The 24,823-nt window shown below is 35.6% G+C and overlaps 1 protein-coding gene across 1 annotated transcript in view; it reads right to left on the bottom strand.

Moving 5' to 3' along the window:
• Positions 1-5,645: 5,645 nt before the first annotated feature.
• The window catches only part of Fgf10 (fibroblast growth factor 10), a 73,425-nt gene continuing 54,247 nt past the window's right edge, over positions 5,646-24,823 (bottom strand). The window contains exons 2-3 of the mRNA XM_090331965.1: positions 9,237-9,340; positions 5,646-7,597 (exon numbers count right to left, since the gene is read on the bottom strand). Of these exons, the coding sequence (XP_090188091.1) occupies positions 7,400-7,597; positions 9,237-9,340 (302 nt within the window). The 3' untranslated portion in view covers positions 5,646-7,399. The remainder of the gene's footprint in view (positions 7,598-9,236; positions 9,341-24,823) is intronic.

Raw genomic sequence — 24,823 nt, 5'->3', positions numbered from 1 at the left:
CTTTGCTTCCCGGTATCTCTCTAATGCTGTAGGAAGTCCATCTTCCCATGAGGAAAGATTGTGGTTCAGGAGCATAGAACCCTTTCATGAGCTGAACCAGATCCCTCTGGCTTGCAACGTTGAGAGAATAATCAGTAGAAACCTTGGGCTCTCCTAGCAGAGATTCACAATAGAACAAAACCTAGATACATAAGGCCGTATAATATGATGCTAAATGTAAGGACCTCCAGGATATAGAAACGAAACCCATATAATGAGTGATTGTTGTCCTTAATGTACTATGTTATCTCTCACCTCTTTTGCTGTCCCTTGGTTATCTCATATTGTTACAATATTTCACCTTGTTATCTGACATATTCTATATATGCTTAATTGGTTATTTGAAATAGGAGGGGGAAGGGGGGAAATCAAAATGAGTGGGGGGGAGGGGGGAGGAAATGGGGACCATAACATGAGAAACGGTATCAATATTTGTGAAGTAATGTACCTTCTATCTGGTGAATATAATGTAACCCTTCTATTAATTACACAATAAATAATATATGAAAAAAGAAATCTTACAGTTCAGCTAGTCTGCTGTAATGGAGACAGCACACAAAACTGGAGTGTGTTTTGTGGTGCAGAATCAAATTGTTCCTTACAATACATTTGTGATATTTTGAATAAGGTGTTTTCTTGTAACCATAGGACTGGTTTAGCATTGAAACTCCCCGTGTGATCATATTTCTGTAGCCAAGTTCATCTAGCAGAGGTCTGCTGGCTTGTTTCTTGTTTAAATATTACTAATATGAAAGAAATTGGAGGTTCAGATGGTGAAGGAAGAGGGATGAAATACAAAATATTGTAAGGAATCCTGTATGCCCATAACACAGATGAAATTCTACCTGAGTATTTGCCCATAAATTCTCTTTTGTGTGAACTGAAAATTGTATAAATTCAAAGTCAGTCTAAATTTGTGATGACAGAAGATCACAATCAAAAGAGAAACCAATGTTATGAAGGTTAGAAAATATTTAGCAATGAGAACAGGCTGGAGTAAATGAGAAAACAGAGCACATCCTTGGAGAAAACTCAATACTGAGATGGTGCTTTGGCATTCTTAGCTGTTGCAACTGAAGAGTGGCATCCATACATTCTAAAATGCACATGACAAGACAGCATGTCCATCTCACAAAGGTTTAGAAATCTTGCCCTTGAACAATATCCTCAGCAGAAGAAAGCACTAGTACTCCATCTCCTATGGGAAACTGCAGGTTGAAAACAAAATAGTAGGGACTGGGAGTTTGGCCTAATGGTAGAGTGCTTGGCTAGCAAGCACGAAGGCCCAGGTTTGATTCCTCCATACCACATACATAGAAAAAAGCCAGAAGTGGTGCTGAGATTGAAGTGGTAGAGCACTAGCCTTGAGAAAGCCCAAGGACAGTGCTCAGGCCCTGGGTTCAAGCTCCGGGACTGGCAAAAAAAAAATAGTACTTGGTCCAACTATTCAGTTTTTAGGCTCAAATTAGTAAGCTTATTTTTATGTCCCTAGAATATTTCCTGTTTCCTATTTTTGTCAAAGGATATGTCTGTGAGATATTGAATGGTGATTAACAAGTTCTAGTACTAAACATAAGTAGATGATAACTGTTAATGTAGTATTTTTAAAGAAATGAATTAAGAGAGAGGTTTAAAAAATACAGTTATATTTGCTAAAACTCACGTGCTGCTCTAGTTGTAGACTATATTTGTTTTTCCAAAACTCATCTGTCGTATCCTAATTGCTGATGGGATTGTATTTGAAGGTAGTGCCTTTGGGAGTTCTGCAAAAAGGCAGGGAAGATGAGGAGGAACGATTGCTGATAATAGCTTAAAATTCCTACTTTGCTTCATTTGTTTCCTGAGTAAGAGTAAGCTTGAGTTGCAGAATGCATTTCACAGTCAGTCTTCAATATAGCAGGACAGATCTAAGATACTGTGTGTGTCATTATTTACATGCAGCATCGTCTTTCCATGTTTCTCAGTTAGAACAATCCTTGAAAACAGAAACTTTCCTCCCATTCTTTATCACAGATGTTGGCTTATAAAGACCACCCTAAACATATTGATTCATAACATCAGAAATGGCTAAGGAGAAGTCTGGCACTTAAATACCACGTGTTAAAATATTTTCAATGTTGAATTGAATTGATAAGTGACCCCTAACTCTAATGCTTTCCATAGCTATTTAAAAACAGTCTTTAAAAAATTATAATACACTGGTTTTAATTTACTTCTCCTTGAATAATCTCTCCTAGAATATTTGCATTGTCAGCAGCTTAAATTGACCACAGAAATGATAACTAAATAAATTAGAAAATTGTAAGATGATTTAGACATTTAAGATGTGTAGAAAGTAATTAAAACCAAACTTTAAGAGGGCTAAGGCCATACTGCAGTTGGTTATTCTACAGCTGGGGTCACTGCCTAAGATGTATGAAGGCATATGTTCAATTTACAGTTGTAATGAGGAACATGGGGTGTTTTGATTCTTCATTTGCCTTGCTCATCTTAGAGGATGCGATTGCCTGCACTAGGAAATGCACATTGGCCCTTTTTGTGGAAGAAGAAAAATAAAATAAAATGTGCAAAATAATACATGCCACATGCATGTATGGTTGACATATGGCTTGTCTCTGAGTATAGAAAATTTGCCCTTAGCTGCTATCACAATTTAATATTCATTATTATCCACTTAGGAGTGAGACCAGTTTCTTTGCATTAGTTTGATCATGATTATTTTAACTAACACATCATACTTACAAATGTGCTTTTATTAGTTTTTTTAATTACAAATGCATTTTGTGTTTTACTTTATTCTAGTCTGAAATGCAGACTTTTTACTTCATGATGAATGTATAGAAGATATAATACGAAATATAGAGCAAGTCCTTTTGTCTTTTCCATTTACATTACAAGGAACAAATGAATGGAATGTGGAGACTAGAAATTTTCTATATATAGAAAACACTAATACACTTGAAAATACTAGTACATACTCTGGCATCAACTTTTACAAGTCTTATTATTGTCACAATGTAATATGGCAAGGACAACAAAGTTCAAGGATGACAAGTTCAACAAAATTTATACTCATCCCATTGACCATTTTGTAAAGTTAATAGCTCACCAAGCTATAAACTCAGTGAGCTTGGTTATATTTGGAGTTCTATTCTTGAATTAAAACAAACAAGTATAATCTTTATTCCTTTAAAAATATGTGAAAGTATAAAAATACTAGAAAGCTCTGATTTGGACAAATGGAGAATTATTGGAATTAGTAAAAATTAATGCGAATAAAATAAATGTGTTTAAGTCAGGCGTCTCTTTGAATAGATGGAGCTAATGGGGATTCCATTTTTGCACCTGCCACCCCCATTTTCATGTTCATACATGGTTTCTCATTCATTCTAATCCTTGGGCCACCAAAATCTCTACCTTCCCCAGGGAAGGTTGGTAAAGACTCACTTCGTCTAGAAGTTGCTCTAGGAGCTCCCCTTCTTGGCTTTTGGATTTTTGGGTGTTGAAAGAAGTACATTGGAAATAAGCATTGGACAATCACGGAAAGTCAGTATGAAATAAGGAACAGATCCTCATTGATTCATTGTCCAGTTCTGGTAAAAAGTAATAAGAGTTGCACCCTACCCCTATTATATTGCTAGGATGCCATTCTCTTCTTCCAGCCTAGTTTCATTTCAAAAGCCCTGTCCTGGGGTGGGTGGGGGGAATGGGGAAGCGGGAGTTTGGCCTTGGGGTAGAGTGCTTGCGTAGCATACATGAAGACTCAGGTTCAATTCTCCATACCACAGACATAGAAAAAGCCAGAAGTGGTGCGGAGAGTCAAGTGGTAGAGCTCTAGCCTTGAGAAAATCCAAGGACAGTGCTCAGGCCCTGAGCTCAAGCCCTGGACTAGCAAAAAAAAAAAAAAGACAAAAAAAAGAAAGAAGCCCTGTCTAGGGAAGTGGACAGAAGCTCAATATTGATATTTGTTGGCTCATATGTGGTTCTATATCATATGGGATTTTTTTCTCATAAGCATTCCAAGCATCCTATGCGTATCTTTATTTATACAATGTTTCACTTCCTGATGGCCAAATCTTAATATTACTTCATTGAATAATCCAATCCTAAATTAACAGCATCTAAATTGTTAGAGCCATCCAGTGTTAACACTGGTTATGTCCGTCTTCTTGCTAGAGCCTGGGAAACACTGGCACTCTTACGTATTTTTTTCCTCTCCACTTTGCAAATCAATTCATTGGTCTGTTCTGTCCCTTGGAAATTGTAGTTTTCTGTCTCTTGTCTCTTGGCTCTCTTCCAAGAGCACTGCATTGTTTCACAAGCCTTCCTTGTTTTCAATTCATTCTTTATCCACTGTGTAAACGAGGGGGACCCAAATACTGAGGAAAACTGAAAGCATTTGGTTGTTATTAGAGTCAGGATAGCCGACTCACACATGTAAAGCATTAAAGAAACCTTACAAATGTTTGAGTAATTTTTTTTTCTGTTGTTGTTGTTTGTGGCCGTGGGGCATTTAGCCACATCCTGCCATGCACACAGCCCTCTAGCTTCTTGTTTTATTACCAGGTAGAGTTTTAGGCTGATAAAACAAACAAAGACAATATTTGTATTTTCTTTTCCCAGCACTTTTTTATTGTTTTTATTTAAATGTGACATACTATACACTGTTCAGTCTTTTGGGAGGTAGGAGAAGGAAGTAACTCTATTCTTAGGAGTTTCTTCAGGATCAGCATTCACGGGACACATATTTGCGGCTGGCATACCTCCAATTTATGGGCTAGGGCCCTCACTTCCCATAGAGGCAGAACTCCCTTTTCCTTTCCTTTTTTTTAACATATGACATTCTGAAACAAAACTTCTTTTCCTTCAGTAGTTGCAAAAGGGATCAAAATTTTCGGTTAATATTGATCAAAGGTTTCATTTAAAACAAAATGTAGAACTCGTTTCTCCTTACCAAACTGTTTCTGGACCTATCTCTAATGGGATGGATGTAGAGAAAGAGAATGTGGGAGAGAGGGGAGAAATGGAGAAATGTGTTCTAATTTTGGAAACTGCAAGCTTTGATACATTTTGCTAGAAGCCGTTTTAGTACTTCAATGATAACTGTTTGTACACATCCCTTTAGTAATCTAAATGGCTACGTGGAATAAGAATCTAGTTTTTTCCCTCTGTGCTGTTACAGTGGTCAGCTAATACCACACTTGTCTCACCAAATATTTCATTTTGGCCGTGGGTGGTCCATGCTCCTGTGTCAGGTGCAATTATTACTTATAAGAGAAAAAGTTACCTGGTTCCTATACAAATGCATTCCATTACAGCTCTCAGACAGTTACCAACCTAATTTTAACATACAGTATCCAACTACAAAGGAAATCAACATTTTTCAGTATCCTATTTGTCATAAAGTTGGAAGCAAAGTATCACAAAATGCAACTTAAGCCAAAATACCGTGTCTCAATGGCATTTTTTGAAACGCTAACTTCTTTTTAAAGGACTTATAAAAATTTGACTTTTGTGGGATTATTTTGTGAGAAATTTCTGTAATAAAGCTAATTTTAAAATAGCAAATCTAATAGAAATGCTGGTTAAGCATTGATACAAGTAAGTTATAGGAAAAAATCACAAAACACCAGCTTTTGTCCAGGTTAAACTTTAGTAAAAGACACATTTTGGTGATTCATTTCCTTGCACCAAAATATGGTGTCCAAACAATACAGACTTTAAAAACAACAACAACAGATATGAAGATAAAACTGCAGCATCAATATAATCTTATAGTTATCACTTAAAAGTATTTAGAACACATAATATTTTTTCTACATTTTAAAAATCACTACAGACACTGCAAAATAAGGCTTATGCATTTATTTAGTGGAATACAGGTGACGACTGGTAATCTTACATACTGTTTCCTATACCTGCTCTAACAAAAATGAAGTTTGATATGGTTGCATTATGGAACCTTCTAAAGCTCTTTAACTTTACGGAAAGTGAGTTTTATTCGGTTTTGTGAAGACTAGATCTATAGCTTGAACAGGTTTCCGTATATGATTACACATATACCAGGATATATTTGCTCAGTTTAAGCCCCTGGGAGAGTTATACTTCAAACCAAATTCCTTGATGGTTCTTTAGGTGGGGGGTTTATTATGTGGGACTTATAAAGGGTTCTTATATATGCAGTCAGTCTCTTCACCACTTACTGCTGCAACAAATGGCCAAAAGGAAAGAAAAGGAAATGATGAGGCCAGACTACTAAAATGTATTTCATGATTAATTTTCCTTCATTTAGTATATTCTTTGAGGTGAAGTAATGTATTGAAAGAGAAGCATTTGGCTGTTTACTGGTTTTCAAGAAGGGAACCCTCAGAAGTCACAGACATTGGTGAGTGATGGCAGTCACTCAAGCAGTGGTGGAGCACTGTCCTATTTACCCCCGATGGTTCCTACTGCAGAAGTGCAAGTCACGTGGCCTGACAGCACAGGAAGCACTCAGACTGATTCCCTAATCTCATCTCCTATTTTTGAAGTGTCTGCCAAGTTTTCTTTAAAACACTTTGTCATGAACATGCATGCGGTGTACTGAAGAAAAATAAAGAAGGTAAATCAGAGGGTAACTGAGGAGGATACTCTTTAAAACCCCAAAAGATATTTAACATCCTATTAAATAAATAACTTAGAAAGAAATAGAAAAGGATGAAGGCAGAATGCACAAGCATACCATACTATTTGTATTGTTAGAACAGTTTCACCCTAGTGTGTTATGTGTTTAACGCCTATCCAATTCTTCCATAGTACCACACTCAAAGCTCCTTTGGGTGGCTGTGTATATGGTATGACCCAAGTGCTTTTCCAGTAAATGCTTGCATGTCTTCTGGCTCATCAAATCACTAGGCTTGAATGAGCAAAGAAAGTCTTTGATATGAGTTCATAATCCATAAATAACTTTCCCGAAGATCATTCAGCAGATTGTTCCGTGTTCTAGCTCAGAGGTTTCAACAACAAAAGCTCGACCAAAAAAAAAATAAAAATAAAAAATAAAAACAAACAAAACAACCAAACAGCAATGACGACAATGATGACAAAAAATAAAGACCCAACCACAATGTTGTTTGCTTGGGAATAATTTCCATCCCATTCAATCTGCCTAAATCTTGGTTATAAGGCATGACACAGAGCTAATGAAAAGAACATTATAGGTACATCAGCAGTGAATAAAACCATCTCCAAAGGCTTCCTTTCTTTAAAGCGAGCAAATATCTGCGATGTCTTTGCCTTCTGTACAACTGTGTTCACGAATAGTAACTTTTCGTGGCCAAAGAGCCTTTGATATCCACAAACACTGTCTTCCTCTCTTCCTCTATGAGTGAACCACCATTGGAAGAAAGTGAGCTGAGGTGTTTTTCCTTCGTGTTTTCTGTCCTCTCCTGGGTGCTCCTTTTCCATTCAGTGCCACGTACATTTGTCTGCCATTATGTTGCCAGTTAAAGGATGCATAGGTATTGTATCCATTTTCCTCTATTCTCTCCTTCAGTTTACAGTCATTGTTAAATTCTTTCTGCAAAAGAAAGACATAATATTTCATTCCTGAGGTGATGATTCCACTTGGCATTAAACTCTGGGAAGAACTACGGTTCATAGTCTTGAGGGAAAGGTGTCATTTTACCCAAGTTGTACATTTAATACATAATGTCAACAACAGTAGAGTAAAACTCATGAAAAAGATTATGTGTTTGAAAGCACATGGCTCATACCATTTAATCGGTATTATATCTACGTATTTAGAACTGAATTAATGTTTTCAGGTGAGCAAAACCATGAGTTTTAAGTGGGTTATGTTTTATTTCCTGACATTGATATTAGTATAGAGCCTCCAACATATAGTACAACTTTTATAGTTGGCTTCAGTATGTGCCCCTAGAATGGACTCCAGAAATAGAAGCTTAGATTTATTTGACATTTCTTTGATGAAGCTCTGAGACTGGAACAAAAAATTGCAACTATACTTACAAGCCAAATAAGATCTGTCCTCTTTTGAGTAATTAGCAGACTAAAGCACAGATCATACCTTTATTACAAGGTCTTCCTTGTATTTAGTGAGTATGTATTATATAATTATTTCATACTTGTTAGTACTTTTATATACATATATGTAGTAAATTACTTGAAATTAAGCCTTATCAAAGATATGTCCAACAGTATATGATATATCATATAAATTCATATGCTTAATTAACAGATAAACTTATGTACAAGATGAATAGTACAAAAGCCAAAAACAAGGACAAAGGAGAAGAAAAACAAAACCAAAATGAAAATAACAAAAAACAGTCTTGTTTCCATTTCTTGGAGTTCATCTCAATACACACCATTTTATATAGATGAACATATCTATTGGGCCTTTGTGATCCTCTCCTAAGAATATCCACCTTTGGTCTCAATGAATGTCTAGAGCAGGATAAATTGTTATACTGTCTATGGTTCAGTTTCAATTGCAACTGCAATATTATTGACTAAGTATAAAATAGTTCTTTGTTAATTTAAGTGTGATTATAAAAGAACTGCAGTGAGTTTCATTGAAGGCTGCAGAGGAATTTGAATATATCAACATTTGGTATTGCATACAAGCACTATCAGCTCGATAAGGATCCCATAGCATGGAATATTTTTACATCTATGATGCTCAGAAATAATAAAAAATTAGCGATTATTTTCTAGAAAAAGAATTTTAGGCATTGAATAACGTACAAAATAATGTATTTTTATAAACTTCATTTCTAATTTTTGACAGAATGTAAGATATCCTGTTTTACCTTCATCTGTGAAATACCACACACACACACACACACACACACACTCACACTCACACTCATGCAGAGCCAGCTCAGTATATAGTTTTTCTACTTATTTCAAAATCTTTGTTTACACTGAATCTTCTACCCCAAATGTTCTGCAGCTTCTGTGCCAATCTGTCCAGATGCTCCTATGAATCTGATTCACAATTGCCAGAAACAGCCTGTGTGGCAGAGTTGGATGAGCTGCTGTGTGGGCCCTTGAGACTCTGATGATCTGTCCATTGTACTCTATTTACTAACAATACAACAATAACACAGTATTTCAATGTCTAGAAGAAACATTCCCAAACTGTGGCCATAGTTTTATGTGGTAGATTTTAAAAACAAGAGCAGAGTACTTACTGAGCCATAAAGCTTCCCCTTCTTGTTCATGGCTAAGTAATAGTTGCTGTTAATGGCTTTGACGGCAACAACTCCAATTTCTACTGATGTTATCTCCAGGATACCTGAAATATATAATAAAAATGGTTAATTATGTTTTTGTTGTTCTTAATGTACTGTTATTTCTCTTCTCTTTTCTCACCCTTATGGTTAATCTCGTGTTGTTACTGTATCTGATTTTGTTACCTTGTATATTGTATATATGTTTATTTGCTGATTTTAAATAGGGAAAGGAAGGAGGGAAAACAAGATGATTGGGAGGGTGTGGGAAGAGGGAAAGGGGAAAAGAGGGAAGGGGTAACAATGTGTGAGAAGTAATGCACCTATTACTTGATGAATGTTACTGTAACCCCTCTATACATTATCCTGGCAATTTAAAAAAGGCTAATTGTAAGGAGTTGTACAAATTAAGTTGGTAGAAAGAAAAATCAGATGAAACTATTATCTATTATATATGTGTGTATAGATGTATATTAGAATTTTGGCATTGTTATTAAGAAGATTTTGTACAGAGGGCTTACTATTTCATATGTATGGGAAGAAGTGCATGTTTTTGGACAATGTCACTCTTTAAATATTTTTATTTTATTGTAAGGGTGATGCATAGAGTGGTTTACAGTTACAAAAGAAAAGTAATGAGAACATTTTTTGTCAAATATTGTTATCTCTTTCCTTTGCTTTCTTCCAGTTTTTCCTCCCATTCTTCCCCACAAGCTGTCTAGTTCATTTTCAACATGGTGTCTAGTGAATATCACTGCTGCATTTGTTCACTCTTTGTTTCTCCATTTTGTGCCCCCTTTACAACTCTAAAGATGGATAAACCAACAAGACAAAAAGGAAAAAAAACTCTTGTAAACTGTTATGTATATTTTTGACAGCTCTGGAAACAAGACTAAAAGAAATTGGGGTGAAGCAAAAGAAAGGAAAGCAGACCTGTTTAAATGTGTCAATAAAACCTCAAACTCAGCAAGTATTTCCAGCAATCTCAGGAAACAAGTAGTAAAGCTTTAAAGGGATTCCCTTCCATATACAGAAAATATTGTTTTAATTAAAATGCTTCCTTTGCTAACTCTGCATTTTCAACCCCATAAATATTGAAACAACTCCACTCATCTTAACCTAGGTTTCATAAAACCTTATCAGAGCCCACATCTGTACTATGGTATTAAATTAAATCCATAGCATATGTCAATGATATGTCAGATTTACCTCAATCTGTAAAAACATTGGTAAACTATTTTTCTTTTGTAGGACACTTAGATAAACTAAATCTCTTGGCTATACTTTACTGATAAATACATTTTTGGCAAACATGTTGACATTCTGAGAAACAGACTGATTAATTCCAACATCTACACTGTCTTTAAAATAACAGAATCAATACCCTAGATTGCAGAAATGTTTTTCTAGAAAGGGGGAAAAGCTGACGTTATTAGTAACTAACAATCAAGACCTTTTCCCTTTAGTAGAAACATTTAGATTTGGTGTATCTAAAGATAATTTTGTCTGAAAAGTTCTAGGTAGCGGTAGGGAAGGCATTTGATGTGCTCAAATATCCCACACATTTCTTGTTAAGAACATCTCAGGAATGAAAACCACTATTTTACAACTCTTTAAAAATGTAGGGTAGGGTCATAGTAGTAGTACTAGCATGTGGGCCCTGGAGTAGATTTGGTTTTGGCTCCTGGCTCTGCATGTATTAGTAATGGCCACAGAAGGACTCAGAGAGCTGTCTCTGGGTCCCAATTTTATTCACAAAATGGGTAGCATATAGCATATCTCCCACAATCTTGCAATGATAAGTGTGACAGCACACACAAAACATTAAGAGAGCCTTTATTTTGAGGGGAAAATTTTTCTGTATTTCAGAACTTCATCATGTAAATGTAAATCCTAGATAGAACAGACACATTTCATAAGATGGTCACAAGTTATCAATATTCAGGTATTACCTACCATGAGAAACACTGTATTAAATATTACATAAAGGGTATGCTCATGTGCTTCCCAGAGGGGTGGAGAAGCATGCTCTTAAGACAGGCCTAACTTCTCATTCTTTACAGGTTGGCTTTTTGGACTAATGGAAATTCTAGAGCTTTATAATTGCAAAGCTTAATCAGAGACTGGGGGCCAAGACCACATGCTGTAGAATATTCTTTTGCAGCATCCTTTACAAAGGGTCTGCTCTAGCAGAGCAATAGTATTTTGTTCTAGTTGTCCAATAAAAATTATGAAGGTCTAAGAAAATAGCATTGATATATTTAGTCTTATACTGGCCATTACTGTCAATGTAACCCATCATAGCATCCTAGCATTCTTGATGCCCTCTACCCTCCCAACACACACCCCACATTTATTAGCATAGTTCAAAGTACTTTTATATATATTTCTTTAATTTCTACAGTAGCCTTCTAAGATACTGCATAATTCCAGTTGAACAGACAGAGGATACTAGGTTATATGAGATATATACCATATTATATGGTTATGCTTGCCCTTAATACTTAAGCCTCTGTTTTTCAATTTGTCTTGCACTCTGCTTCTCACTTTTTTCTTTATAATACCCTCTCCTTCTTCCTATTTCTGCAAGTGAATCTTCATGGAAACACACCTTAACTGCATTAATAGCACATTAAGACTTAATGTGTGTTGGTATGTCATAGGGAGCAATATATGAATCCTAAAGAAAAATAAGTTCTAATATGCCTCACCACATGATTTAGAGCAAGGTAGGAGGTCAAATTCTGAAGTAAAGTATTCAGGGTAATATCTACTTTTTGTTTTACCCCCAATGTCACTAAATTGCAATGTGTTCTCTATGTGTTCTTCAAAACTGGCAGGAAAAGACAGGAACAAAAAGCAGGAAAGAAAGGAAGAAGGAATAATTTAGAAAAATATGAAAAATTCTAAAAGCATCCGAAAAGTGATGGTGGGATTATACTACAATAATAAGACTGAGTCTAAAAGGAAGAAACTTATGATATAAATATTACCAAATCCTCCGCTGAGATCCACTCATAAGGTAGGTCATATTTAGCTTCAAAGCCCCTGGGTTTCTATTTTGTCCCAAATGGAAACTCAGTATCCAAAAAAATCACTTAAATTTGCAGATGAGGGTATCTTGAAAAGGATTTGTATGTTTAACTTATAAAATACTTTGCATCTCATAGGCCATGATGGGATATTCCAACACATGAAAACACTGTTTTGTGTCCTTATGAAATATATAAGCCTATCTCTTTAAACTTGAAAAATGTAGCACTACTTCAAGAGAGAAAAAGGGAGATGGGCTCAGGATCAGCTGTGATCTTAGCTACTGTGAATGCAGAAGCATAAATATTACAAGTCTGAGGCCACCCTGAGTTAGGTGGCGAATGGCTGCCTCAATCATGGAATAAAAAAAAGGGAATGAGCATGTAGCTCAAGTGGTAGGACACACCTAAATATGGGCTCTTGTGTAGCATATGTAAGGCTCTGTGTTCAGTCCTCAGTACAAAAAAAAAGGAAGAAAAGTTGGAAAAGAAGGAAGAAAGAAAGGAAGAAAGGGAGGGAGGGAGGGAGGGAGGGAAGGAGGGAGGGAGGGAGGGAGAGAAAAGAAATACCTAAGTGATTTATAACTCCCTCAAATTCCAAACAAGTTTTAGATGTGAGTAAGTGCCACTTGGGGTCATGGAAAATTCTATTCATTTTAAACATCTGCAAATGTAAATGTAGTAAGGAGATTGTCTTCAAGAAGATAATTAGTGATGGAAATGTACCTTTTAGAAGAATGATTTTAATAGGTTGAGATTTGGGAAGTGGGGGAGATAATATTCTAGAAGAACAAAACTGCTCAGGAGTGGGGGGAAAGGAAGGATATAAAAGAGTTTAGCCATGCTTGAATCAGTGTCTCCCATTTTCCTCTCAGCACAGTGGTGGTCTCTCCAATGGAAACTATGGATCCTGAGAATGGGAGCTGGGCTTCCTGGGGGAGGAATGCACTGCAGAAAGAACTGTGAAACCTGGTAGTGCCTCAATGGGCGTCAGAGCCTCATGAATTCAGAGCCAGTCATGTCCGCAATTTTTGTCTGAACATTTTAACTCGTAATAGATTATAATGCTCTATAGTTTGATAGCTCTAGTAACTGTGCTGAAATATATCATGATTAGGATAATGAAATATACAAATCTGAACCAATCTTTTCAATTGTAATATGAAAAGATCGGTAGAACTTCCTTGGGTTGTTATGGCATTGGCACTTAGTTACATTCTGGATATATGGATTACATCCAGTAGTACGGGCCATTTTGCTTCTAAATTTGATCTTCTGCTAAGAATCACTGTGAGCTTTCCTTTCCACATGGCCTGTGTCTTTTTACAACCCTGCCCCCCTTTTACCTTCCTAACCATAGGGAACATTTTTCTTCCCTACTAAGGTCTGAATGTGTCCCCCGAAGTGCAAGTGTTAGATATTTAAAGGGGTGGACATTCATCAAGATGCATGGAATTCATAAACTGACATGTTCAACTGAAACTGATCTGTACAACTACATAAAGATAATTTAGGGAAAAAATGAAGATTCTATCAACTCATTTTTATAATAACAGAACAATGTAATAAAACTCATTTTAAAAAGAAATTAAATATCAGATTTGTACATTAATTGAATTTAGGAATGGGCTATTAGTTCACATTGGAGTCTTGCAAACTTCTATTTGTCTTTCCATCCACCTGATTTTTTTTTTTTGGTGGCTATCTTCAAACTTCCATCTATCAATCTCCTCCTCTCAAGTAAGTAAGATTGCAAGTTGGAGCCATCATACGTAATCACATCTTCAAATTTTAAAAGGAGAAGCAAATTCATGCCATGAAATCAAGGAAGGAGTTTATTGTAAATGGGAAGTAAGTCATAGCTCTTCTAAAGCACTTTGAACCTCAGCTTAGCTACTTAATAGCTATGTTAGCTTAGATTAGCCAATTATACTTCTTGTGTCTTGGCCTTTCATTTTCAAGTTGGGACTAATTGCACATGGCTCACAGCACTTTGTGGAGTCTCAATTGGTATTTGATATGAGCTTACTACCTGTTGAATCAGAATGGTGGTAAATTAATTTATACCAGTAGTTCTCAAACTCCAGCTTGCATCAGAACCATCTGGAAGCTAGTTTAAAAACAGATTGCTAGATCTTTGACTTTGCAGATCTATGGGGGAGCTATAGAATCCGCTACTCTATCATACTGATTTCCAGACAGTGTTGATTTTGCTGTTTCATGGACCACACACTGCTTTGTGCATTACAATTCAGAGTCAGTGCACAGCCTTGAGGGGAAAAGATGTTTTCAGGAATATGTTCAGAGAATAGCCACATAAAAGAAGACGCAAAAATAATGGTAGTGATCTACCACTAAAAATTGTTTTTTTTTTTAACTGTGAAAGGAAGAGAGATTTCTTTTGCTTGCTTTTTAGCTGTTAGATTCTTGACTCCTACATAAGGAGAATTTTGTGTGAAAATGCATAGATTATATTTTATCATCAAGGGTTTTAAAGACTTACAATTGATTATTATCATCAGAATATGTATTATTTTTCATCTCCATAAGAGCATAGAATTGCAGGTGGAATTGCAGGATCCTCAGCTAGCTTTATAGACATTCTCAAAGGGCTAACTGTGTTGAGGCATCTATGGCCTCCTAAACTTATACCCATAGTCATGAAATTGCCTCAAAGCAATAGAGATTCATTTTATCCACCATTCTTACCCAGGATGGAAAGAATGTATTTTCTCTCCAATGATCTCATCTTTAAAGGGAGGATACCAGCGTAAGCTGATCATTAATCTAAGTCAAGTCCACCTTTCACTGTTACAGACTCCAGCTGCCTTTTCAGCATAATGCAGTAGAGCTATTTAGTTTCTCGATCTGCCACAGTGCTTTCAGATGCCCTTGACATTGACTTAGAGTTGCAGATAGAAACCAGTCCTGCATTAGAAAAATCTTTGCCATCTCTCCATAAATAATTTTTAAAGATATTATTTTCTAATTTCCTGGAGATCAACTGGTGTTAAGAAAAGTCTTAAGAAAAACTCAGTGGTCAGCTTGAGCTTGTGGATAAGGATAATAGTAACTTCTAAAGCACTTGTTAATTCCAGGCTTTAGTTAATTAATAATCATTTTCATTGACCTACTATTACAAGTATAAGAAACTCACAAAACAACCTAGGAATACTATTCTAAATTTGTAAATAAAGTAGTGCATCATGTTCAAGATCAACTTCTTGTTGAATTTTAATTCCAAATGAAATATGATTCCAGGTGTTCTATAGATTATTTTCAGTCTGTGTTCTCAGATAGTCATTTCAGGTGTGTTTCTACAACAGAACCTTGATATTTTCTTTCTAATTTCTTTTTCTTCCTTAGTGGAGAGGAATTTGTCCATTTAAGTTCATGAAAATGTGGTAATAATACTCAACTATTGACGAATACTTTACTAGTACTCTAGTTTCGTATATTACAATCTGTACTTTTAGGATATATCTACAATGAGACATAAATGACATTTTCTAGGTTAGGTATTCATATGTGATTCTTCATAACAATACTAATTCAACTAACTCACAAGGTGAGCAAAAATTCTTTTGCTAATTATTGGAGACATAAATACCAAGAAAACCCTTGTGTGTTACCCACAACATTTAGACCCATTCTGTAGTGAGATTTAGGGAAGGAAATAGCTCATAATTGAAGGATCTAGATCTGCACATAATTTTAGGAAATTGTGGAGAAGTTCACTCAAATGATGGCAGAACCATGAGAAAAGAGATATTTCTTGAAGTATTTCTTCCTGTGTGGGAAATATTGAAAGTACTTAAGCCTTACGGAAAGGCTATGTTTTTAACAAATTGTTGAGTCAGAGAAGAACGAAGAAATATAGACACTGTCTGCTTCCTATTCCATTCTCTTCTATAATACATTGATAAGGCAAACCTTGAGAAATGGAGGGGTGGGGCTTAGACAAATGCCTGTAGAAAGGAGCTTCATGACATATTTCCAAAACCCATGGCCATGTGTATCCAAACATTTAATGTAAAGATGGTGTAGTAAATTGCCAATCATATTCACTAACTTCCTTCATGAATTTCTTTAGGGTAACAAATTATAATATAGTATATTTTTCTTCTTAATACCAGGTATAATGGATCAGTACACTCTACAGAGTGTACCTTGATGAAATGGTTTCCATAAGAAAGAATCACTTGCAGTATTGCACAATTAATAAATTATAAATTAGCAAGAACATGAATAGCAGAAAAAATTAATGTGGGAAAAATCCCCCCTTCAGGGGATCCAAGTTCAAGGTTCACCTTTAACAAATACGTTGTACATTTGACAAAGCTTCAACTTTGTGTAGAATAATGTATAATTAGCCTCCTACTTTTCCATGGTTAGAGATATTATATAGTATATAGAGATATTATTATAGTAATTGTTAAGGAACTTAAGTACATTGATGTGGTATGTAAATTTTGAAATCATTGTGCACAAGGACAATTTAGATATTCACATAGTTTTGACAAAAGGCTACATAGTGGATTTTTGGTCAGTCACGATATGAACAATAAGAAATGCTAGGTTCTTATAGAGAGAAGGTTTAATCCAGATCTTTCAGCAGGTCATGACTCTCTTGGCTAAAAATGTCCAGTATTTGGTCAGACACTAAAATACAAATGATTCTATACCTCCAACCACTATAGACATTCCCTATCATTGCAAAGTACATACCTTGTAAAGGAAGAAAGAAAGTAAAACTCTTTGGTTGCTAACAGAAGGGGATATTGTCACACATTCACCTGCTGACAGTAGTGTTGCATATAGCTGGCATGTTGTGGGGTATTATGAAGGAAATACTTTCCCAAAAATAAATCTACAGGAGTTTTTTTCCATCACATTTTGAAGCAATATAAAAATGGAGATTACAACACTTTAACATGGACACTTCAGCATAGACAACATGAGATCAGACTCACTGAACTGAGAGATCATCTGAGAATAGATACTTGCCTTTATCAAATGTAAGAAAGGAAAATGTTCAATAAATGAGATACAAATAAGAGGAACGAGTCTTAGGATGCAAATAACGTGACTTGATTTTGTCTTTACATATGGGAAATGATATTTTATATGACATTCTTTTATGATGTTTGACTTTATTTATTGGATTAATAAACTATCAGTAGGAAAGAAAAACCCTACCTAACCCATTATGAGCTGTGTTTATAATGTTAGTATGATATTGCATGAAGAAGATTTCATTTTAAAATTGACTTAGCATATGTTCTTTGACAAAGTGCACCTGTTTTTTAAGAGAAAACATGATTCCAAATTTCCATGTGAAAACTGATGGAGAAAGTGAATATTTTCAGAAAGTAGAAGGCCATGGGTCAAACTCTATTGCACTACCAAACAATAAAAAGAAGGGCATAATTTGACTTGATTTCTTTTCTTTTGTTTTTGATATCTTGCATTATTTATGGCAGTAACAGGATTTCAACTCCAGGCCTTGATCATTCATCTTCAAGAACTCTTCCACTTGAGCCATAATTCAAGCTCTTTTTCCTTTTAGTTATTTATCAGACAATGACTATGAGTTTTCTCCTCACAAGTATGAATCACCACACCTGATTTGTTCTTTGAGACAGGATCTTTCTATTGTTTTTTGCCTGAGCTGACCTGAACCATAACCTTTCTATCTCTTTCTATAAAGTAATTGGAACTATAGATGTAATCCATGGCTTCCATTATTTATATACTCAAATCAAACTAATCCTACATTTAAAAAATTCTATTTAAAAAGTATTTTATATTTATACAAATGAGTTGCTATTTTACCAAGCAGTTTATGATTACAATGCATTTTGATCTATGTCTCCCTTTTCATTATTCTTATTCATTTCTTCCCTCTCCACTCCTTACCTCACTCTTAATTTTGTAGGATATACATGAAATTCTCGACTGCATTCTCACCTTCCTCTGTTCATTAGTCTATGGTTTTCCCTTTGACCCCACCCCATTCCTTTCAAATATGGGCTTCTTGGTTTTGTTGAACTAAATGTTTAATTTTGTTCATTTAAATTTTATTTAAAATTCTCAAAACTTAAAAAAACTGAAAAATAATATTTAATGAAAAGTTATCTCTTATTTTTGGTATATTTAAATCTTTCTATATAAAAGCTCATTGTATTTCGCACAGAATTCAGCTTAGTGATAGGATACCTGCCTAACAATGCCCTCAATTCAATCCCCAGCACAGAAAAAAAAATTGATGAAACATTTCCATTTCCATTTGCCTGTCAAAAATGTAAGTATTGAAATAGAAGATACAATCCAAAGGTTCATATGGAACAAGAAAAGACCTAGAATAGCCAAAACAATTCTAGGCAAAAAGAGCAAAGCAGGTGATATTACAATACCAGACTTCAAATTCTACTATAGAGCCATAATAACAAAAACAGCATGATATTGGCACAAACACAGACCAGAAGATCAATGGAACTGAATAGAAGATCCAGAAATAGAACCACATACCTATAATCAACTTGTATTTGACAAAGGAACCAAAGACATACAATGGAACACAGTCTATTCAATTATTGGTGCAGGCAAAACTGGGCAGCCACATGCTGAAAACTAAAAATTAACCCTAGCCTTACACCATGCACAAGCATTAACTCAAAGTGGAGCAAAGACCTCAACGTCAGACCAAAAACCTTGAAACTGCTACATGATAGAGTAGGAGAGACACTGGAACTCATAGACACAGGCAAAAACTTCCTGAACAGAATCCCAGGGTCACAACAGATTGGAGAGAGACTTGATAAAAGGGACTACCTAGAAATAAAAAGTTTCTGCACAGATAAAAGCATAGCCACTAAAGTAGAGAGACAGCCAACCAACTAGGAAAGGATATTTACCAATAATACATCAGACAAAGGTTTAATATCCTGTATCTACAGGGAACTCAAGAAACTACACCCCCCCAAACCCAACAAACCATTCACTAAGAGAGCAACGGAACTAAAGAGAGACTTATCAAAAGAAGAGGTTAAAATGGCAGACAAGTATATGAGAAAATGTTCATCATCCATAATCATAAAGGAAATGCAAATAAAAACAACCCTAAGATACCACCTTACCCCATCAAGAATGGCCAAGATTTTGAACTCAGACAATGACAGATACTGGCGGGGTTGTGGAGAAAAAGGAATCCTACTGCATTGCTAGTGGGATTGTAAACAAGTTCAGCCACTCTGGAAAGCAGTGTGGAGGTTTCTTAAAGAACTGAAAATTGACCTTCCCTATGATCCTGCCATACCACTCCTGAGCATCTATCCTGAACATCATAACCCAAGGTATGATAAGGACACCTGCTCAGCTATGTTCATCTCTTCACTGTTCACAATAGCTAGGCAATGGAAACAACCCAGATGCCCTACTGCAGATGAATGGATAAAGAAAATGTGATATATATATATCTATGTATATATATATATACAATGGAATTCTGCATATCAACAGACAAGATAAAATAATGGCATTTGCAGGGAAGTGGATGAATCTAGAGCAAATCATGTTGAGTCAAGACCAAAAGAACAAAAGGCGGTATCTGTAATATGTGGCTATTAGATCCAAACAGTGCAACAGCAAGGATTCAGTCAGTATTTGCATATCCAATGTTATGGACATGGTACGGGAAATATAAACACAACTACATAGACATAAAAACTTATGACTCTATAGACATAATGTTTTATTACATTGATTAATACATATCTATGATATACAAACCCTTAGCCTAATTTTGATTATATTCTAAAAATTAAGTGCCTGTGATTGTATATAGAAATTCCCTTCCTGAATACTTGTTTGTTAAACATGTCATTTGAAATATGATGTAAAAATCAATGTTAATGATTTTTTAATAAAAAAGTATTTCTCATTCAAAAGAAGACTCAAAATTAAATAATGTACATAAAAAGAGGACTCTAAATTAAATTATTCAATTCTGACTAGCTTTTAAAGTGTGGTTATTAACTTAAATAAAATAATTTGTTATAATGTACAAAAATATACATTTTTTTGCCAGTCAGTCCTGGGCTTCAGCTCAGGACCTAAGCACTGTCCTTGGACTTTCTCAAGGCTAGAGCTCTACCATTTGAGCCTCAGCACCACTTCCAGCTTTTTTCTATGTATGTGGTACCAAGGAATCGAACCCGGGTCTTCATGCATGCTAGGCAAGCACTTTAACCACTAGGCCAAACTCCCAGCCCAAAAATATACATTTTTGTGGGTATTTTTTGATGTCCTTCCCAGATATGGAAAAAGAGAAGCTTGAAAAGACTGAGTAGAAATGAAAATAACTTGTCAACTATCTCCAAAATGGCAAAATACAATTTTTGTTAAAGTGATAGGCTCTTTAGTAGGTTAGATGAATAAATTGCTCCCACTTTGCCTGACAATTGTAGACTAGAAGAGAAAAATAACAATACATGTACAATTTTAATTTAGAGAAAACATTGAAAAATTTAAGTGAGAAATATTCTTGAGTTAAATTCAAAGTAAACCTCATTTGTTTTCATATAAGCATCTTCCAAATGATGTCAAAATGAATGTGAAATTTTGTGTCCTAATCTAAATTGTAGAGAGATATTTTTTGAAGTCCCCATATCTTACCAAATTAGATTCAGGATCCATAATATGACATATATTTCATTGCCATTGTTATTTAATTGATACATACATAGGTAGGTAGGTCAATTATATACATGTGTCTTTACAAAAGAAAAAACAGGCTAGCAAACAACTTACAATAGAAATTAAGCCAAACTTAATCAGAAGAAACTATTAAAAAATCAATTTGCCTTAAAAAGTTTGAAAAACTTAAACCGTGACACATTATTATGTACTTAGAAAACTGAAATAAGGGGCTAAGGGTTTGGCCTAGTGGAAGAGTGCTTGCCTAGTATGCACGAAGACCTGGGTTAGATTCCTTGGTACCAAATACATATTAAAAAGCCAGAAGTGGTGCTGTGTCTCAAGGTGTAGAGCTCTACCCTTGAGAAAACCCAAAGACAGTGCACAAGCCCTGAGCTCAAGCCCTGGAATGTCAAATAAATAAATAAAAATTCAGGGAAAGAAAGCAAACTGAAATAAAATTCCTGGGCAGTTGTTAAAGAGAAAAAGTCATAGTTTCATTTGCTGTTGCATATTTAAAACATATTTTATTTAATTTTTATTTTTTGTAGTTCTGGGGCTTGAGCTCAAGGCCTGAGCATTGTTCCCGAACTTTCAAGCCCAAATGCTTTATCACTTGAGTCACAGCTCCATATTCAGCTTTTTGGTGATTAATTGGAGATAACAGTCTCATGGAGTTTCCTGCCTGAGCTGGCTTTGAACCACAGTCTTCAGATCTTAGCATCCTGAGTAGCTCAGATTGCAGGCATGAGCCATCTACCAGTACCCAGCTGATGTTTCATATTTCATTTCTGTTGTTTCAAATCTCTAATCTTTGAAATGAGGACTATAATGAAGGAAGTGAAGAGGTTTGGCTAGAATGAGGAAGAGGTGAAACTTGCACATAGTTTGTTGGAAACATAACTTTCCTACTTGTCTTTATGATCCTGTCTGCCTCTCTTGGTGCTTCTAGGCCTTGGACCATAGCCTAGCAAGTACGCATAAGATAATTCTGCAATCAACTAGCTTACCTGAAGGCACTCATGTGTCAAGTATTCACCTGAACTTTGCCAAATTTATCTTCCTCGAAGAGAAAAGAAGAAAGAAAATCTGTGTGTACCTTTTGTTATTCACTGTGGTTCATTTCTTGAGTTGAAAGAAGACATTACAGGAAAAAAGGAAGCTACTCTCCACTGACAAATTCAGAATTCTTTCTCACATGGTGTGCAGCTCTATTCAGGGGCACAGTGGGTAAAGTCAAAAGTCCTTTTCATGGTAGGTAGAATTACAGAACAGCCCACAGCCAGGTGCTCTCCTTTCCCATCCTCAGCATAGGCTCTAGTCCGGAGACTGATTCCTCACCTTATTTTGTGGATGTGTATTGAACTTAGGGTATTGAATATTTGGAGTGTGATAGCTCATATAAAATTTTACTGATCATATTTGATGTTTCTTGCATATTAACATTCACCTGCTTGACAAGAACTATTGGGACATGCATAGGAAAAGGAGTTAAACAGATCGTAAGCCGAAACCAAAACTATTCAACTATTCAGCTCAAGCTTTTCCTAGGAAGTTCACTTGTTTCACCCACAACAAAAAGCCAAGGGCCACTTGGTCCCCTTTCCTGACACATGTGTGCAGTCATGGGAATCTTTTCACAGGGAGATTGTTTTTAAAATCTTCTCACTACAAAGTCCAGTATCATCGTGCTTACCCCATTGTTCTTTGTCTCAGAAACTTGGTCAAGGATGTGAAGGTAAATGAAGTTTGCTGCAAATAACCAAATATAAACAATTGCTTGTTGACTCTAAAAGTCTGGTGAGTGTTTCCATCCTGAGTGCTTAACAGCTTTCTGACTTTCTGACATGGCAAGAGATCCTATCTTTCTTCCTCTGGCCAACAAAACAGCCTCTCACCCTTCCCTGCCTTCTCAGTCCTTCAACACTTTAACTCTGGGGAAAATGACAAAGCCTTTTCTTTAGGTTGGAACTTAAAAGGCTGCTAGAAAGAGCACAACCATTTCACACGCTTCCTCTTTCATCATTCTCAGCTCTTCTTTTTATTGTTTCTCCAACTTGCCAGTTGACAGAGACAGCCGCTAATAATTAGGTTTATAGTCTTGGGCTCTGTGATCTAATTGAACAGGCTTGTGCCACATGTCCTGTCCAGTTACACCAAGTTGATTTCCAAAACTAGAGCTTCAGAGACATTACCTTTCCTGCTTTCCCACTCACAAACTTCAAGGGATATGGTTGCTATACTGCTTAATGACTGCACTTGAAATCTGTTTCTCATGCATCTGCTTTCACCTTCCTTTAACCTCTCTGAATACACTTAGCCTATGTGGAGAGTGAGGAGTGTACCTCTCACAGTTACATGATAGTCATGCTTTTTTTTTCAATTGCCCTTGCTAGTGGACTATTATAATAGGAAATCACGTTAGCAAGTCAGAGGTATTTTTGTCTCTGAAATCAGAGCAAGTTATTGACACATACACATTCTTTTGGTAGGAAGTTTTGCTAGCAAATTTGTTATCGGCAGGAGAAAAACACGTACGTATTTATCTGTGAAGTTGCTTTCGTATATTCTGTATACATTCTCCCTAAACCTGTACTATAATTGCATCAAAAAGAACAGATTGTCTGATCGGTGTTCAGAAAATCATTTTGAGAAGTCTCAGAAGAGGACAACCAGATCAGGAAATATTTTTTCTAATAAATTTCTATGCTGAACAGATGGTTGATATTATTTAAAGATTATAAATATAGATTTTGCTCTTGTCTTAGCAAAGAGGTACAATAACTGATTCCTTTTGACTTTCCCAAGCAAATTTAGATTTAACCAAGTGTAGTTTTTACTATATTTGTTAAAGCATGTTTATGCATTCATTGACTGACATATTTTGGTCATTTTCATGTGAGCTGTTTTCTGCTTTAGCCACACCTCCAGACTAAAACAGAACTATCATAGTTTTGAACCACCTAGGTATTTTATTTGAAATGACCACTAATGATATCACAAAACAGTTGGCAAAATGTTGCTACGGTCAAACAATTGACCTTCCACAATGGGTAACTTTTAAGGCAGTGCTCCTATTCATTTTTAGTTTCTGTTAATCTATGTAAACAAGAATAAACTGGTACGAAATTCCTCTGCTTATAGTAGGCAGACTGGCTTCTCATAGAGATTCAGACCCACTAATGCCATTGTGTTCTGTGAGTATCTAATGCCATAGTGCTAGTCTGGGGCAAGCTATATTAACAGCTTTTTTTTTTTCTTTTTGTCATTCTCCAGCTTGCTTTTGCATTTATGAACTTTAATCCATAGAAGTTGAATATTGTCTATAATTTACTACCTCAATATGTACTTAACACCTGTTCAGAACCTGTAAATTGTTTAACCTATTAATAAATGAGTTTATTAAAACATTCCAAAGTACTATATTTTCGAAGCCAAGTTGGTTCCAAGAGCATTATAAATAAGGCTCAAGGAGACAGTGACAGTTGCTCTTCTATTTCCCAACATGAGGTTTATGTTACAACGGAGCCAGCCTCCTGCTTTTATCTCTGGGAGCTGTGAAGCTGACTGCTTGGAAGGTCTCAATATCTAATTAATCCTTACTTAAAATTTGCCTAAGTCAGTCTAACATGAATAGGAAGTTGATTTTTGTTCGTTGTTCCACCTTTCACCCTGCTACACATCTGGGAAATATTCCTTTCAGATCCAAGCCTTCTGGCATTAACTACCTTAAAACATTAAGATATCACCAGGAATTTGCCTCTGTTTTACAAAATTAAAAGCATATTTGAAATATAAACATGATTGTGCCATTGCTAT

This window comes from Megascapheus bottae, chromosome 4, assembly GCF_031878675.1.
Source record: "Megascapheus bottae isolate mThoBot1 chromosome 4, mThoBot2.hap1, whole genome shotgun sequence".
Classification (NCBI taxonomy): Eukaryota; Metazoa; Chordata; class Mammalia; order Rodentia; family Geomyidae; genus Megascapheus; species Megascapheus bottae.
The sequence above is the reverse complement of the archived record's forward strand: the minus strand, read 5'-3'. Positions and strand labels throughout refer to the sequence as shown.